This window comes from Scophthalmus maximus, chromosome 2, assembly GCF_022379125.1.
Source record: "Scophthalmus maximus strain ysfricsl-2021 chromosome 2, ASM2237912v1, whole genome shotgun sequence".
NCBI classification, from domain to species: Eukaryota; Metazoa; Chordata; class Actinopteri; order Pleuronectiformes; family Scophthalmidae; genus Scophthalmus; species Scophthalmus maximus.
The window spans coordinates 7940296-7959681 of NC_061516.1; the positions used below are offsets into that span (position 1 = coordinate 7940296).

Sequence of the window (19386 nt, forward strand, 5' to 3'; positions counted from 1 at the left end):
AATCCGGAGCCCCGCCCACCTCGCTCCACGCACTGCTCTGTGATTGGTCCACGTGAGGTGAGTGGCATCGGAAAGCAGTCTCTGGCCACATCTAATTGGTCCACGTCCAAGAGAGTGGGCGTCACGTATGATGACGACATTTCCAGGTGAAGTCAGGAAAAGCCATGTCCGTGTAGAATGAATTGAGTGAATTGTTGTGTGAGTGTGTGTGTGAGCGTGATGTATAGATTTACTTTGATGACAGCTGTAGATCGATCTAACATCGGTTTAAAATTACATCTTGGAAAAGTAACCAGCTTTGAGCAGTAGTTAACCAGAGTAGTATGATGTGTTTTTGTTTTTTATTTGTTTTTTTGCAAAGCTCATGAACAAGCCTCTTTGGATGTGACTGGTGATTGCGGCCTGGGCCACTTCCTGGTCAAGTGCTGTTACAAGCCTTTTTAGTAGCTTCTTACTGTTCCTGCATAGTTATGTTGGCTTGTTTGGTTCTTGTCTTATTTCATATATGTACACACACACACATATATATATTTTTTTTTCTTTTTAATTAATTGCTTTAAATTAAATTCGGAAAAATACAAAAAAATCTGGTCACATGCTGCATTCAATCCCCTGTGGGTTCCTCCTCCATCTCCTCTCTTAAACACATGTCCTGAGCATTCCTCCAAGCCCAAGAATAATACTACTACTACTACTACTACTACTCAGAGACAGCAGGACTTTAGGTGACCACACCCAGGTAACCAGAACACACACCCTCCACTTCTAATGCAGGTGCGAGACCAAACAACATGGTCTCCATTGTGTGCCACCTGGCTGCCTCAGGGTGACTACAGAAACCATTATCCAAAAGAATGTTACGGCCATCAAATGCTATTAAAACATAATAGATAACAATCAGTATATTTAGAAGGACAAAGGGGGACAATTGATTAATTCTAATTGTATTTAATTAAGAAACAAATCTCATTGCCACATGCATGAACCATACAACCCAGGTAGCAGACATATAGTAGGTGTGTGTCCTTCCAGGAACAGCTCTGGGCAAACAGAGTCAACAAGTCCTTTTCTGGATAAGGGTTTTGCCAACATTTTGTGACATACCTCAGGCCCAGAGCTCCCAGTTATTCTTCAGTTTAAGCTTTTTTTCATTTCAGTGTATCATGCTCATCGATGCCTCAGCACTCACCTGGAACAGCATCTGCTGGCGTGATAAGACACATCTGGTACGAGGGCCTGGCCCGAGCTCTACAACTTTCACAGTCTGGAGACAACAGGAAGAGGAGCTCAAAGAAACCAGCGTCACAGGCCCAAAATACTACACGTATTTGCACGATATGTACAAAAACTACTAGAGCTTCCACAGTTCATCGATTTCTAAATTAATCGCCAACTTTTTTGATAATCGAATAATCGATTCAAGTAGTTTTTTATGAAAACAAAGTCAGAACTCTCTGATTTCAGCTTCTTAAATGTGAATGTTTTCTGGTTTCTTTGCGCAGTTAACTAAATATATTTGGTGTTTGGACAAAACAAAACATCATCTTGGAGTTTTTGGAAACGCAACCGACATTTTTGACCATTTTATGGACCAAACAACCAATAGATTAATCGAGAAAATAATTGACAGATTAAACGATTATAGGAATCGTTAGTTGCAGCCCTAAAAAACCATCACGCTGTGTTGCACAAGTTACATAATGTGACTATTATATAATAGTTAACTAAATTCATCTTAAGAATGTCATTTTGTAAATTAATTCAGTTATCTGTAAATATCTTGATGAATAAAATCAGAATCAGTCAGGGACACCAGATGATATTTTGTCCCAGGTTCAAAATAAATGTCCCATCTACACTTTGACACTCAAGTTGTTCTCTGGTACGACAGTCAACATAATCCACAATGAATATGTATTTTACTCAAATCTAGCTCAATAAGGCCTGCTCTGGATTTGAGTCTCAGGAACAGTGGCGGCCTCTGTTGGTGAGCACACACATTGACCAGTCTGAGGAACTGGTGAATCATAGTCAGGGTTCCGACACATTTTCCTTCTCAAAATTCCAGAATTTTTCGGACTCAAATTTCCTTCTTCTCTGTATGTTTTTCAGACCATATTTGACATCTGAATACAAATACAGCTAGATGTTTATTAAGTAAATCTCATTATAGAAATTCATATAAGTTATTATATATAATATTATATATGTAAACATTATGTAAATAAATCATTCTGACTGTTTAGCTATCATGTTTCACTCCATACACAAAGTCACAGTTTCTGCAGATTGATATTAAAACATGATAATTTCAATTCTGAAGTTACTGTACATGTTCTTTGACTGATTCTCATGTTAAAAATGTATATTTAAACTCAGTAATTTGGGCTAAATGTGTAATTTATCATCAACGGGGGAAACAACAGTACAAAGTAACTAGCGATCACTGGATCGTCTAATTAAAGCGCGGTTGATAGGAACAACTTATCCTTCCGCTAGTCATATGCGAACTACGGTATCAGGTACAGAGAGTGTGTCGCTATGGCGACGTTTATCACTGACCGTGGGAAAAAGATTCACTAGACGAGAAAGAGTAAGACGGATCGTTAGTATTCTAAAATCTTTGGATTCCCGTCTGTTTCGACTTCAGTCTGGAAACACAAACATTTTCCCATTCTTATCCAGACCTGGAAATAATCAAAATCAAACTCCATACTGCATAGAAACCCTGCATAGATGAGCGAAGGTACAGAGGTACTGTGGCACAAGTCAATGAAGATTTTGAAGATGTCTATGGGTGAAGGGCTGTGTAGCCACAGACCAGTGTGGTGTATTTTATGACAATGAAATATAATCAGATTTTATCAAATGACAAGTTGTGTGAATCTTAAAAGGGCTGCAATGAGAGACGACCACTGCAGAACCAGGAAATTCACCTGATAATGACTTCATTTAATGTTTTAATCTTTAAGTTAGAGTGCAAGCCATCACATAAATTTATTAATGGCAGAGGGTTCGACTATTTTCGAGGGTTATGTGTAAGATCACATGACTACATGCAAACTCTCAGAAGGAGAATTCTACAAGTTGTGATTCAGCGATGTTTTAAGTTCCCAGTGATACATGATTTAAATTAGAGTACATCTACATAGAGCTGCAACAGTTTATCGATTAGTAATCGATTACTAAAAAAAAGTCTAAATTCACTGATTTCAGCTTCTTAATTGTGAATATTTTCTGGTTTCTGTGCTCCTCTGTGACAGTAAACTGAATATCTTTGGTGTGTGGACAAAACAAAACATTGTCTTGGGGTTTTGGAAAACAATATCGACAGATTAATTGATTAAGAGAATGATCGTTAGTTGCAGCCCTACATTTACACATTGAAGTACAGTCTCCAGTGGACCATGACGCAGACGACCAACACAATTATGCTAATAGGTGCACAACAGCTACGACAAGCAGGCAAATGCATCCGCTGCTGAATAAAGTGGCGTCGTACGCAGCAAAGCACATGGTGGAAGATGGAATCACAGGCAGAGGTTTTCTAGCAGGTCCTCTTGGTGTGGATGAGCAGGTCTCTCTGCAGGTTCACCTCTAGATTCCCGACTGTTTTGTTGCCAGGCAGGTCGGTGACCAATGTCAGTTTGTTAAACACCCCTCGGCCAAAGTAGTCGGCCACCACCGAGAAACCATCGTTAGAGCTTCGTAGCTGAAAAGCAAAGAAAAGACGCAGAGGCTGGTATTTACCAGTCAATTGCTAAAAGAGAACAATTGTAACTAAATTGTGAAGCAGATTATTAGATTAAAACATTAAAAGAATGAAAGGAAGGGAGTTGAATGATTGTTACCTGTCTGCTGAAGTGGTCGTGCAGGTCTCGTTTCTGGTCCTGTGCACGCAGCATGTCCATGACCTTGCGGTTCTCCGGAGTGCACGTCGGGCATTCGGCCTCGCTCTCCGCGTAGCTTTCGAAGCAGTGCTGGTGGAAGGAGTGGCTGCACAGGAAGTGAACGGACGGCAGCTCCAGGGGACTGTTGCACATGTTGCACTTGGTCTTCTGGAATATCTTGGCACTGTGGAAACATTGGGATAAAATATTTACAGTCAACCTTTGTAACTCCAGTGGCTGAAACTGACAGAAGCAACAGTTAGGGGTGTGACGATGCACTCGGCTCACGAGAAGAGGCGATACACGATATTTGGTTCAAGAGAATGAGACATGGCGATATTTTAACAGTATTTTTAAGAAAACTTCAATGACGAAATATAAGACTTGTAATCATCTTGTAACGAATGTTCTTGTCACTTCAGTTCTACTTTGATTTTCCACTACGGCGGCCCTCCTCATATCAGCTGCAATGAAAACGCCAATGTCTCTGGTTGTTGCCGTGGCTTTAGCGCTTGACTGTGGAAATTGAGATGCAAATTCGTTTGTCAGCATCGCCTGTCCTTTCAAGGTTTTCTTACCGTGCTGACGATATTGCCGTTTATTATTTCCACCGGGAACCCAACATGCTGCCACACAAACGGTTTAAACGAGGCGGGGGCATCTTTATCTCTTTCTACGCTTTCAGACAACGACATCATTCTGGCTGCAGAATGATGTAGGAACCCTGTAGTATTAAAGTGGTCGAACTGCTTTGTTGTTTATTAGGTGAAGAGACGACGCCAGCCGTTCAGGAATGACGTCGGCCCAATCCCATTTCTCATCTTTACCCCTACCCCTTCCTCGTGAAACAGAGTTACAAGGGGAAGGGGTTGAAAATCTAGCCCTACGAAATGGGACACCCCTTCCAACGCGAAACTTCATCAGTAGTCGCCGATGGCGACAGGTGAATCACGCTGAAAATACCCGGTGGAAGACGAAACAGCACATCGCGTTAGTTGATAACGTTACATATGTGATAATAATATAACGCATAACACTGCCAGCGATTTTTTTTGCATGGCTTTTATGAAGAAAAGCGCCATAATACATTGAAACGACAAACAAAGGTTGTCATAAATTATTAACAGAGAAAATCCACATTTGTGAGTTTCTTTGGTCGCCTTGGACATTTTTTCAACCAACTTGCCCGCTATTCGCAAGGCATATGTCACAGCCCTCCATTTGGAGCGTGGGTCTGGAAAATCTGTATCCCTCAGCCTTAGCCCTCCCCCTCGATGCCAAAGGGAATTGAGACACGCCTACCCCTACACGTGAATATGCAAAACGGAGGGGTAGGGCTAAGGGGTGAAATGGGATTGAGCCGTCCTGTCCTTCATGTGACCGACCTTGTTTTCAGCTCCTGGATCTCAGCGCGTAGGTGAGACGTTTCCTCGCGGTACTGGCTGATTTTGCGTTCGTCGTCCTCTATCTGCTGACTCTCCCTCTGCAGCTTGTTGATGAGGTAGTCCTTGATGACGGAGAGCGTGGCCGTCGAGTTGTGTGCCAGTGTCTGCACCACTATGGCCGCATAAAAACAATGGCTGTAATAATCATCTTACTGACCCTAAGAGATGCTTGGTATTCACCTGAAATTATTCTAATATGACATGTTGATGAAAAACAGGCCTGCATCAAGAATGAAAGGAAACGTTCCCCAGCTCACCGAGTAACGGAGGCATCAGGTTGTTCTGGTCAATATGGTGGAGGACCTCGCTGATGTAGGCCTTGCAGTCCTCTTCTTTTCTGGCGAAGTATCCCAGTGCCTGCTCCCAGAGGCAGCCCTCCTGGTCCCCGTACCGCTTGCAGGCCTCCACCACTTTTCCATACTCCTCATTCTGCATGTGGTAGTGCATGATCTGCTGGTACCTGCACGTAAAAGGCAACGATATCGGAATATGAAGTAAAATCCGATCCAATACATTACAGTAAACATACCATGCCTATTTACGTATCTACTAAGCCTTGAAAAACATTCCAGCATCATATTTTTATGTTCATTTATTATTATTTAATTAACATTTTACAGTTCAATTAGTTTTTTGCTTGTTTGAATGGTGCTGATCATAAAAAAGTCTGCCAAAAGTTGAGTGAAGATTGTATCAGATTAGTATTGGATCGGTATGGGCAGATACTCAAGGTTGCAGAATCAGCATCGGATCGGACTCGAAAAAGTGATATTGTCAAATCCCTAGTTACTAGTAAAATCAAAATGTTCAATACAGTATGTTGGATCCACAGGTGAGGAAAACCCTGACATACACGTGTTCCACCCAAAGTGCTGTGATGAATATGAACACTGAAGCTTTGAGAAAATATAATTATATCATATGCAAAAGTTCTTCCGACCCTGAGATTACACACCGTCGGGTCTATAAGTATTTGAAATACCTTTTTTCAAACATCTTCAGAAAAAATGTAAAGTGACTCAGTTTTTTTAATTGTACCTCTATACACCACCACAGTGGATTTGAACTGTGATTAAAGTGGAGACTTTAAAAAGTAACATTTGATTCAGTTTATCATGTCTCTTATGTTTATTAATTACATTAGATTATAAACCATATATAACAACACTGCTATCCCGTGATACGCTCCTCCTAGTCTGTTTAAATTACCATGTGGAAGCAGAAAGTAGTGAGACGATCACATCAACTGGCTTCATACATATTCAGATGTTTCTCACTTACAGTTTGCCCTTCTCGTAGAGGTACAGGACGCCCTCCTTGAAGTTGTGCATCTGGCAGAGGACCAGGGCCTTGTCGAACACCGTGTTGTCGCTCCTCAGCAGTGACACCGCTTCCCCCTGCAGCACCTTCTTTCTCTGACACACACATGCATAGGAAGTGAAAATAATTATTCTCTTGTTAAAGTCCCCCTCCACTCAAAAAAGTTTTTATTTGTTTCTGTCCTCTAAAATGTCTAACATTGACTATAGCGACTTGTATCTGAGCACATGTTGTCACTATAGAGGTATTTTCACATTCCTCTCCTGGAGGAGGGGATTTCTGTTGCACACACAATTTGAAATTTAAATCAATCCTGGCAAGCTAGATTTGGTCACAAATACAGAAAACCAATCACTGTTGAATATGCAAATGTGAGGCAAAGAAACCTGAAACTTTCAGAGCAACAGAAGCAGCTTCTATATACTTTAAAATGTGCCTGGAGGGCTTTTTTAAAAAAAAAAAAAAAAAAGAATTCCGCATAGGTCCGTAATGTTCTGCAATGAATCGATCTCACTGCAAACTGTATAACACACAAATCAGTTTGCATGTTTCCCACTGACCTCTGGGTCCTGCTCATGTGCCCAGTCCTGCAGCCGCAGCTCCAGCAGTGTGTCGTACACACCCTGGGGAGAGCGGGGGTCCACCTCGATCATATGCTCCAGGAAGGCTTTCAGCTCTCGAGGGTTGTTGGCAAAAATTGGGATGAATTCCTCGGAGTTGGCCTTAAAACCAAAATACATGTTCGCCGTCAGGAATCGTTTCAGGAAAACAGGGCAATGAGCTCGACACACAAACAGAGAACACCATACGAGTCACCTTATTGACCCGACTCCTCTCTGGGCTGTCTTTTTCACCACCGTCTCCGCTGGGTCGGTAGTTGGTGCACAGGCCCTTCAGGAGCAGCGTGGTGCCTTCAGGGACATGGTGCATCAGAGTCTTGCCGTAATGCTTCATGGTGCTCTCAGCTTGTTCAAAAGGCAGTCGTCCGATGTAACGCAGGCCTTCATGGTAGTTCTGGGTGTTTAGCAAGTATAGTACGATTTACTGAGCAACTGTGGCCACCAGAAGCTGAAGTTGCTTCTCAGGTTGTAACATAAAGCCAATATCTCTATCACTTTCTCGAAAATGTTGAAGTGTTGTTCACTGCCTTAACAGCGGTAAATAACACAGAGAAACTTCTCCTTTGTCTTTAGACGCTGTGGCGTTTATTAACAGACAGACTGAAACCTGCACTGCACACTTCTCTGCTGCAACCAACTCCGTTTCACCAGACCTCGCCTCGCCATGTTCACAGTCACCTGCCCTGAGGCTTTCTCTCTCTCTCCCATTCTGCCACAAACACACTACGCACATGCGCCGCTCATATAACAAAAGCTTTTTCAGATTAAGATACATTTTCTGCATACCCCAGAACGGGAGCTTCCATTACTGGGGTTGAACGTCAACAGTGCGACGCGTCGACTCATACTACGAATTTACGTAATTGATAACGTCAACGCATCGTTGCAGCCCTACTGTTTACATGTTATACCATCAAACTCAGGGGAGACTATGTGACACTAGGTGGAACAAACTGTAATTCGTACAATAAATTAAAAGAAACATACATTTGGGGTTGTTAGTTGCTTTTTTCGACCCCATTGTACCGAACCATGAATTATGTGTACCGTTCCACCCCTATATATATATATATACACACAAGAAAATTATATTGATTATTGATTTATAACTCAGCCCCAAATGAACATTACAGAAAAATGTGGATGCTGTTTGTGTCTGTTCAGAGCCTATTATCTTTTCATATAAGAAAAAAGGTATTTGTATTAATTTTCCTCCCTGGCGGATGCAATATTTACAACTGTTTCTCTAAGAAAAAGGAAAAGACAAAACGCAAGCTACCGAAGACATTTCACAACATATATGTAGCTAATTTCTGTATTTGGTTATGTTTTCTGTCTGTGTTTTTAAATTAGCAAAGCTTTGTTAATGTCCTTAAATGTTTTTTGTGTTGTTGTTTTTTTTACCTTGAGGTCTTCGAGCTGGATCTTCAGGTACCATTCATGGTGCATGTGCTTCTCGGCCAAGAACACGGCGTGTCTGTGGTAGGCCGCTTGCCTGAGAACCTTGATGGCGATCTCCACATCAAAGTGGACCTCACTTTCACTACTCTGTTGGAATACAGTGCAGGGAGAAAGTGGAGTCATTGACATGGCAGCCATTAGTTCAGTGAGGCAGATGCGTGTTTTCTCTGATATGAGTTCAATTTCACTGGCTTCCCTTCGCTTTTCCATTTGTACGTGCATAGATAGATCTTTGTTGTCATTGCATGTTATACAACGAAATTGGAGCCATCCACAGACACACACACACAAGCCCATCTCACCCATACCCATAACCACATACACATTCATACCCATAAAGCTAAAAAATAGCTAATAAAAACATACAATACATAAATTAAATAGCCTAAATGAAATGATTTTCAAGGAAAAAAAATCAATCACAAAAGTACAATTTATAAATATTTATATAGCACTGAACTTTTGTTTTTGACATTCCAGCAGACATTATATCAACAAAGCACAAATAAATAAATAAATCAGAACAAAATAATCATGGGCAGATCATAAGATATTTTTGCATCATTCTCTGACATTGTCAATGCTTTCACACTGTGGACATGTTGTTGCCCACAACGCATTCCACGCTGGCAGTTTTTTGATCGCGTCATTAAAAACATTGTTAATCTGTCACTTTTTTTTTCTTTCTTTTTGCAATTTTAGGTAGGCGAAAATTCTGTGCATCCGTTTGATATTGTAGTCATCTCTAAAACCTACAGCATTCAAATTTAGCAGACATTCACCTTGATGAACTCTTCCAGCTTGGAGCTGTCCTTCAGCTTGGTGTAGCAGTTCAGCAGCAGTGTGGTGTGGTCTGCATTGGCCAGTGACTGCCTGTGCAGTGCCTGCAGATATGCGGTCAGGTTGTGGATCCTCTGTGCGTCCAGGAACTTCCTGATGACGTACGATGGTTCCAGTTTCCCAATGGTGCTGTTTGAAAATACAGGTTTGTGTTAGTGATAGGGAGACCAGCCAATAGTCCATTCTCCAAAAGCTGGCCAATCATATTCTCTCCAGCAGATTTTTAACAGGAGTATTAAACTTTACATGGTGTGATGGAAAAGACAGGGCTCAAAGATGAATCGAACTCGGCACATGTCACAGTCTGATCGATGACAATAAAAGCATTTATCCCCTGGTAAATGTTAACCGGTGCAGTTACCGAATGTACTGCTGGATGGCACCGTCGTGGTCTCCTTTCAGGTAGAGGTGGTCACCGTACTGCCTGAAGATCTCCGACAGCCCATCACTGTCGAGGTGCTGGCTCTTAGCCAGGTTGATGGCCATCACAAACAGGTTCTTTTTAAACAGCATCTTGAAGGACAAAAACAAAGAGATCCAAAGTAAAAATAGCAAGAGAGCTGATTTATTAGGGATTCAACCCCTTCAGCATTTTTTTTTCTTCTCAAAGGGCAGTAAGAGATTTTGGCGAGAGCTGGTCTCTCTCTTTGTTTTTGTAGTGATTTTACTGCTCTGGCAGGGACGCAAACACAGGACCTCTGGTATGGGAGACAGACGCACAAACCACTAGGCCAAAACCGCAGAGTGCTGCGCCACTCGCCAGCACGTCTCTTAATGCCAAGTTCAAACTACACGTTTAAAGTCAGATTTTCTGCTTGCCAACAAATCCTGGAGTTGCAGTAAATTGGAGGAAAATCAGCGTGAAATCGAGGCTCGCAAATCAGCACGATCTACGATGTCTTTCAGATTTGTAGCAGGCTAAATATTTGTTTAGTGTGAACTGTACAGAGATCTGACCACTTTGAAAATAGTGTAGTATGCCTGAAGCATAACGTGTCCACGAGTGATGTTTACAAAATGCACTCGCAGTGTTGTGAGTTGCGGTCTGCACCAGATCGTTTCTTCAGTGCGCACAGAACCAACAGCTAACGGATGGTGAGGAAATATATTTGCAGATTTTTACAAAACGTGTATTGCTTTAGAGTCGCTTAGTGCCCCTTTAAGTTCATGAAACATTATTACAGGCCTCTGGACTCACCTCCAGTTTTGTCTGCGTGTCTTTCTCCTGAAGGACAAACATTTTCCCATCTCTGGTGAGGATGTAGAAGGAGCCCCACTCTGCCACGATGTCAATGACATCATCAAAAGAGGCACTGTAGGCGATGAACTTGTTGTCAAGGTCGTAGATGGTCAGAAGCTGTTTGTCGGACGGAGAGCTTTCCCTGCTACCAAACCCTGTCCTGAGCAGAAAGGAAAAGTGTCACCACAGATTTACAGGAAGCTGCCGCTGATTCAAAGGAAACTGACGCTGTTCCACCGTTGGACTAAAACCTGGACAACCTATTCAATCAGTCAGTCAAATGTTTGTGTAATGCAATCACAGTTGTACCTGCTGTGGGTTGTTGGACTCGTGGTAACACAAAGACTGTGATGCACAGCACGTTTTATAGACGATAATGAATAATATAATGAATGGTAAAAGGACTGGGTTTGTATAGCGACCGCTCAAAGTGCTTCAAACTACACAGACATAACAACAACTGGCCAACCAGCTCTACTTCCTGAGCCACGCGTCCACAAAAGAATGTGTATTATAATCAGGGTGCAATTTGTGAAAGAAGCAGAGGGGGGATGACTCTCATGTTTTACGTGGGTGGCTTCGAACCCCCGACCTCAGCATGGGAGACGGACGCTCTACCAAGGAGGCTAAAAGACGCGTGCGCTAACATTAACCGGTAGCTCGTCTCTTAACGTGTCTGCTAGTGAGGTCTACACACACTGTGCTGCACAGCACTCGACTGACTGGACCACTGTTACCCGTGCACAACAAAACATGCAAAGATTAAATCCCCCTTGTAATATTTGTCCTTGGTGACATTGTGAAAAGCTGTGCAGTGATCAAGGCCGATGGAACCATCATTAGGTAAATCTTCTCGTCTCACACAGTGGGTGGTCCATTTCTGATTTTATCGTTGTATCGCACTATAGACTGTTCCACGTTACAGCGCTTTACTGAGTTTAAAAATGTCTATTTTAGGTATTTTATATGATCTATTGGTGAAGAAGCACTGATCACTTTGAGGTGAGGAGAAATTTTGTCCCCCCCAGAGATAGAAAATAATTCAGCACAGGGATGTGTAGACCAGAAGGGGGGAAATCCCACGCAACCTCCCGGCAAATCGCACCCTGATTATAATACCAATAATAATTATTCTATGATCATGATTCATATTATTAACTAGAAGCGGGAGGCCGACCACGGGGGCAAGAGAACACTGAAGGCAATAGAATATATATTGGTGGGATGTCTAGGTTTGAATGATTCTGAAAATAAAATGGGCCACCCTCAGGCTGGCTTCTTGAAAATAAATAAATATAAAAATGTGCCAGTCTTTTGAACGGCTCTTTGAAAGGAACCGATCCACAAGATCCGGCTCCCTTCAAAGAGTCGTAAATCCCATCTCTACTCTCTAGGACCCAGGTAGTTTGAAACAAAATCATTTTGCAGAAGCCAGAGTCGAAACCAACAGTCTTCTGGCTGAGAGACGACAGACCAGACCACTGAGCCAAGGCGATCTCGATAGACAAGTTTCATTTTCTCAAAGAAAAAAGAAAAGCATCGATCGCAGCTTGGCCCCCTACAGGCCAGTTTTTGGTCAAATTTTCAGGCTTAAAAATAGATATAAAATCACTGAAATATGATTCAGCTCAGTGCTCCACCATTACTTGATCCCCTTCTTCCACAATTCGTTCACCCTCGTCCTTACTTTGGCGACTTTGCGTCCCTGATGAGTAGAAACAGATATCCACGGTGCCAGTGGGCGAGCAGCTTGTGTCCGTCGAAGGCGAAGCAGGGCCCTCGCTCGTCAGGCTGATACAGGTACACGCATTCATCACCGGCCACAATGAACTGGGAATCCTGGGAGGGGTCTGCCAGTGAGGAGCAGCACAGTGCACAGCCGTGTGTGTCCAGCTCTACTTTAGGATACTCCTTGATGGACAGGGTGTAGCACTGAGCAAGGAGAGACAAGAAGAGAGAATGTAGTCATTAAAGTTCAGTGGACGGACTGCGTGGTCCTCCTTTCAAACTTCCTGGACAAACAGACAAGTACACAATGACTATAAGCTGAAAGAAAGGCTCTACGAAAGTTGGGAAGGTTTACTTCCTCCATGCAGCCCGATGTTCTGGGAGCGAGCAGACTTACGTGGACCTTCTCCAGAGTGGCGACAAACAGATGTGTGACCTTTGCCACTTGGCGGAAGGCGAGGCCAGTGATTGGGCTGCTGCCCTCATGGAGAGTCAGCGTTTTACTGTGGCGATCCCTGGTGATGTCACCTTTGGTCAAAACCACACTGCCGTCTGTGAAGCCTGTCAAGAAACACAACAGCCATTATAATCCGGGGAAGAGGAAACAATGAACGCTTGAACGAGCAGAAAGCAAACCCCGTCTTTGTGTCTCACCAATGGCCATGAAGTTGAGGTTCTCGTGTACGCTGAGGCAAGACACTTCGGTCGGTTTGTTGCCAGGAATTGCAGGAAAAATCCTTGTGCAGAGAGGATTTCCACTGTCTCTCTTGTCCAGGTTCCAGACCTTTACCTGAGAAACGACAACCACGTCAGTCTCCATGAAGCCACCGGCTGAACTGTTGTGTGCTTCGGGGCTCCTCTGGAGAAGTGCACACTCACCAGAGGGTTTATTCCTTGTTCATCCTGCCCCACTGACACGAGGATGCTGTGCTGCTTCAGCTGGTAGAGGTGGGTCACCCGCAGCTTGTAGGCCTGAAAACACGTCAGCTGCAGGGAGCGCGTCATGAGCCAGATCTTACCATCCATATGTGACATCACAGACGTTAAGGGCAGTTATACAAAGCTATTGCGAGAGATGTAGTAGACGTGTGACAGTTCAAGAAGAGTCATTTTAGGATATGGGTACCAAAAGCTTGACTGTAAATGACATCACTGGACATCAACTCTAAGTGACTAATTATATAATGTTGCATTTCTGTAAGGTAGTGGTTATTGTGCTCTAAAAAAAACACAAACCCTTTGCTCTCATGAACTAGAAAAAAAGAGTGAGTTAGCATCTCTGCATTCGCTTCCTGTAAAATTCAGAATACAATTTTTAAATCCTGCTCCTCACCTACACAGCCCTTAATAATCAAGCGCCATCATATCTTACAGAGCTCATAGCTCCATATTATTCCAATAGATCACTTCGCCCTGTAAACTCAGGACTACTTTTGGTTCAGAGTCTGTAACAATAGAATGGAAGGCAGAGCCTTCAGCCACCAGGCTCCTCTCCTCTGGAACCAGGGAGGCAGACGACATCTCTAAATTTAAAGTTAGACTTAACCCTTCCTCTTTGATAAATATTATAGTTCGAGTTGCTCAGGTGTCTACTAAACCATCTCTTAGTGATGCTGCTATAGGCCCAGACTGCTGAGGGGACCTCCCACCATGCATCTCTCTCTGCCTCCCATGTATTTACATTACATGTCAATAGCTGTGTTTTCTCTCTCTCCTAGTGTATTTCTGACTCCAGAGCTGCAGGATCCAAATGCATCAAACATTATTACTATTATTATTCTTATTATCAATAACATCACTGCATCTATGAGTGTCAATATTAGTTTTGTAATTATTGATACAATTGTGAAAAATTCAAGTCAATTGTGTTTCCCAAAACTCAAAGATGATGTTTTGTTTTGTCCACACACCAAAGATATTCAGTTTACTGTCACAGAGGAGCAAAGAAAAGAGAAAATATTCAGAAGTCAGCTGAAATCGGAGAATTTTGAATAGTTCATAAAAACTACTGGAATCGATTATCGGAATGGTCGGCGATTGATTTAGTAATCGATTACTTGTTGATAACTCTTGCAGCTCTACCTGTCAGTACAATGGTGAGTTACTATGGAGGTAATTGTCAGTGAATCACTGGTAACTGGTTACCAGCTTCTTGTTGTCCAGAGTCTTGAGTTTCCACTGGATGAAACATCCATTTCTCTCAGGTCGAATAATTCCAGACTTCATTAGAGGATTTCTTTTAACAGACTTTGGCCTTTTTCTAAAACCAGACATGTCAACACAGACTAGCCCTCCTGCTCATGTCTCCAGCTCATGAAGTCAGAAGCTCACCGGGGTCTCCCTTCACATTAGCCTGGTGGCGGCTAGCGCCAGCTGTCAGTGCGCCTAGCATAACATTAGCCGCGTTAGCTGCGGCGCGCTGCTCGCCGAAGGAAGGATATCTCCGAGGACGATGTGGCCGCGGCCCGAGTCGCAGGCCGAGACGCCGCTCGGGAGCACGACGTTCTTCCCATTGTCCGCCGGGTCCTTCACCGTGTCTTTGTCGAAGAAGACGAATTTCCTCCACTGCAGGAAGGCGGCCATTTTGTTTAGCTAGCTGAGCGAGAACAGGGCGTGTGTCATGTGACATGAAAGTCACGTGAGCGAGCCGGCGTCTGATTTGCTGTCGAACTTCCGCCCTTCAACATTGTTTTTGTTGAACAAAGATTATACACAGAATATTTGGCAATAGGATCTTAATATTAACCCTTACAAAACATTCAAGGCACATAAGGATACATTAAACAAGTGTCCAAAAATGACAAATACATAATATGCAAAATAAATTATGATAAAATAAAATAAAAACATCATAAATAATAATGAAAAGTAGATTCCCTGAGAGCACAGAAGGGTCATAGAGGTCAGTCTTCAAATATTTTCAAAGATTCATAAGCTCTGAGGAGCAATTTGGCCTGTTTCCTTTTCATGAGCTTTAAGGAAAAGTGGTTTCATTTTCAGAGGAACATGGTAACATGAAAGTGCAAATGTGCCAGGATTTATGTTTTAATTTAGATTCAGAAACAGAGTCCCGAGTTTTTCTGTCAGACAGAGGTGAGGTGTTGTAAAGTCTTATGGTTTGTGGCAAGAAGGATTTCCTGTAGCGGTTCTTATGACAGCAAAGCTGAATCAGTCTATTGGAGAAGGAGCTCCGCTGTCTTCTACCACATCAAACCAATACTATATTATAAAAGTTGATTATAAAAATTTCATGTACATGAATCAAAATTTTCAAACCATAAACCATTATTTTTAATCTTTCTTTACCAAGCTGTATGATTGTTGTCATTGTTGCTAGATAAATAAAAGATACGTTGTACTAGTGATGCTGTGTTGACTTAACATATCACAGCACAGGTTTATTGTGTCTGGTTTTTTTTAACGTGCTTCTGTGTTTCACATCAGATCTCAACTTTCTTCCGGCCACGCCATGTTATTATCTTGTAGAATTTTATTTTCAATGAGTTAAACTGACATTTTTGCCCAATCGATATTCCATCATGACCGAGTGAAAATTTGTTTTTGGAAATACAACAACACATTTAGAGTTTTATAGAAATGTGTGAATTTTCTATCTGAACTCTGTCCAATCAATGTCATTTTTTACAGTTGGACTTCAAGTTGAAGACAACTCCAGGATAATTCAACAGGAAGCACCTGACTGTTTTCGCTTTTTGATTTTGAATACGTTTGCTAACATAAAAAAAAAACAGTTTTCACTGTCATTATGGATTATTGAATGTAGGCTAATGGGCACCTTTAAAATCTCAGTGAAGTCACTGTAACAAGCGTATTGTACAAGTCTCCATGGGTGGAACATTTTTTATATTTTGTAGTGATGAAAATGAAGAAAAACTGAAATACCCAATGACAGTGTCATATTGCAACATGACCTGAGAAGTATTTACAAGTTTACTCTGCAAAAAGCCAAAAAAGGGATTAAAGGAGATGTGCTTCTATTGTTGGGGTGAAAATATGGAACGATGCCAATACAAATGTCAAAATGTGTAATTCATTGTTTCTTTTCCAAAAATGTTTTCTCAAGCTATGTTTGACACTTACACGTGGAAATGATTTTCCTTTTCTTTCTTCTCTCTGATTATTTCTGGAAGGTAGCTTTAATTGCAAAGACAGTATGCCGGCATACAGTATATAAGCATCTCGCTTCTGCCTGAGCCTGTTCAGTCATGATTTCAGAAGATGATTGTTAAGACTTTGTTTACATCGTCTATATTGCTGACACTTACTGTACTATTTGTGATGATGACTGAATAAAATCAATTCAACTCAATATTAGGTTTATGATAAACAGTAACTAGCCAGTGTATAGTATAGTTAAGTATTGTAGATATATTTCACATTACTTTACAATGTCTACTGGACCTTTGGACTTCACTCAGTGTATATAAAGTGTATACATCATATACCATTCTGTAATATCAATTTAATTACGATGGTGGTGATGATGGTAATATTAAATTAATTAAGAGGAATGAATCTGTTTTGGGACCTCTGTTCTATGGCTCAACATACTACACAACAATATAAGCCTGTGAGGAAATAATGAAATAATAATGTCCAGTCGAACTACAGGTGTATGCATCTGTTCAGTGAGCGCAGCATAAACAACACAATCGTTTCACACAGATGGAATAGATGTTATTTTAATAGGTGTTCAAGAAGTTATAATTGCGTCAGCAGAAAGTGTAAAAGGAATTATAGTTGCATCAGCAAACAGTGTTATGACATAAGAGTTGTGGGTGGGGCAGGGTTGGTGGAAGGTTGAGGGATCCCTCACTAAGCAGGGGTTCCAGTAAGGCTGCATTTAACAAGTGGGCTGAAACAATAAAAAGAAAAACAACATATCTGTCATGACGATTACCAATTAGATAAATTAGATTAAGCACATGTTGTAAAAACTATCAGAGGAAAGAGACTCAAAACATCTGGCATAATCTCCTCTTCACAGAAAAACAAAAAAAAAACAGAAAACAAAAACAAAGCCATGATCTACATTCCAGTAAAGGGTAGATAACCTTATACATGTTCATGTATAAATGGGTGCATATTCAGTTGTGTATTTCATTGTTTCTTTATTCCACTAAACCTATAAAAAGGAACAGTAATAAATAAGTTGAAACTCAAGCATTCAGTTGTACTGTCTGATTGCAGGAGCGTCCCTGTTTCATAAACTGTCCTGAACAGACTTTCACTTTTACTGCAAAGGAAGAAAAAAAAAAAGTAGCAAACCGGGGGAAAGCTATCGTCCCGCCACTCAAACAGCAAGAATCTCTCAGAATCGCTCACGTGGTACAGTAAGTCCTTTGGACTTAAAATCTTCACACATTTCCAATGAGTCTGCAGCACAGCACCTATCCTGTCACGAGAACGGTTGAAACTATGCACCTAAGGAACAGTATACCATCATAGCATACGTACAGTACAATCAAGACTGAATTAGAAAAATACAGGTACAAAATGATTACATTCAAGAAGACAGTACTAGCACAAAAGGGTATTATAGTCATTTAGGTAACTAATATAGGAATTTCAACTTTATAGAAGCATTTTCTAGATAGAAAAAGTGAGGGGGTGGGAGAATGACAGTATTATGGCTGTTTTGTAGATGTGTGGGTCTGTTATTGACTGGATTTGCGCATATATCATAGTTTAAATGCATAATTTCTACAGAGTGGGTAAAAATTGATGTGTTTTTTTTTTTCAAAGATCGTAATCATTTTGGTTTGGGTCATAAGGTGCAAATACAATATACTAAAAGAGGCATTGAGTGGTGCTCTTTTGTTGCACTTCATTCCACCTCTGGGTTTGAAAAACCAAGGAAAGCCCATTAGATACACAAGATGAATTGTGCTGACATTGTTACCTGAAGATTTACACACCTAGAAAATGCAGTGCAACTGTTATGCTTGACATTTTTCTTTTCACTTTTTCTTTGTTTTTCCAAACAGGATTTCCATTTAAATATAACGTTTCCTTTTCTTTGGCAAATGTCAATAAGCTCAAAAGCAAATATATCTCTGTTTTGGGAAGAAAGACAATTCCTTTGTCTTGCAAAGACCTACACTGATTTCCTCCGGTGGAAGAACTATACAGTTCACTGCTCGGATGTAACCTCCTTTCATATCTGACTGGGTCAGGACCTGGTGTGTGGCTGGACCGCGGACGGCGTATGCAGAATTGAGGACGTCGTCTGAAAAGAGTGTTGAGGAACCGCTGTAAACAACTACTTTCAAAAGAAAGTAGCGAAATCCTGCTTGAGAAGTGTAAATGTCACGAGATGACATGTTATGACGCGATTCATATCCATGTGGTGTCATATTTGGATTCTGCTTCGCCCTTTCCCGGTTTGCCTCTCTCCTTCTCTCTGTGCTCACATTTACAGTATTTTAATACAGACAAAGTCCCGATGCAGCTGCTCTCATTTACATGTTTTTCTCTTTTTGTGTCAGACTGAAACGTGGCACGACATGTTAACCAGCAGTCACTGATTTTATAACCACATCATCATCTGACAAAATCACCAAAAACATGAGTAAAAGATGATGGCTGCTTTGAGATTTCTACTGTATTTCCTTGTGAAAGACTCAGAGAGAACGTGAGAAGTTTTTCATGTCTATTCAATCAGGGTCTTTAAGGTGAACCAATTCATTTTGGACAAGCAACAACCAATGGGGACAGTCCAACACTCCGCCTGCCGACCAGAGGTGTAATGCCACCAGTCTGTCAGTTAGTCACAGACACTTCTCGTTTTTTTTAGTAGTTAGCCCCGCTGTTGCGGTCCA

General features: G+C 41.5%; 1 protein-coding gene across 1 annotated transcript; it reads right to left on the bottom strand.

Annotated features, from left to right (window-relative positions):
* Positions 1-2931: 2931 nt before the first annotated feature.
* On the bottom strand, positions 2932-15159 carry vps11 (VPS11 core subunit of CORVET and HOPS complexes). The gene is made up of 16 exons (XM_035624804.2): positions 14986-15159; positions 13424-13572; positions 13199-13334; positions 12942-13105; positions 12504-12748; positions 10775-10976; positions 9938-10089; positions 9519-9705; positions 8680-8823; positions 7472-7669; positions 7216-7377; positions 6617-6750; positions 5593-5795; positions 5276-5447; positions 3852-4074; positions 2932-3712 (listed from the first exon to the last, which is right to left on the bottom strand). Exons 1-16 carry the CDS (start codon positions 15125-15127, stop codon positions 3548-3550), a joined length of 2778 nt encoding a protein of 925 aa, XP_035480697.1. The 5' UTR covers positions 15128-15159; the 3' UTR covers positions 2932-3547.
* Positions 15160-19386: the final 4227 nt, after the last annotated feature.

Coding starts and splice junctions, on each gene's coding strand:
- vps11 (XM_035624804.2), bottom strand. CDS start 15,127: ATGGCCGCCTTCCTGCAGTGGAGGAAATTCGTCTTCTTCGACAAAGAC. Junction 10,090..10,774: donor ACACGCAGACAAAACTGGAG/GTGAGTCCAGAG, acceptor TTGTCCTTCAAG/ATGCTGTTTAAAAAGAACCT. Junction 5,448..5,592: donor CCTGATGCCTCCGTTACTCG/GTGAGCTGGGGA, acceptor ATGCGGCCATAG/TGGTGCAGACACTGGCACAC.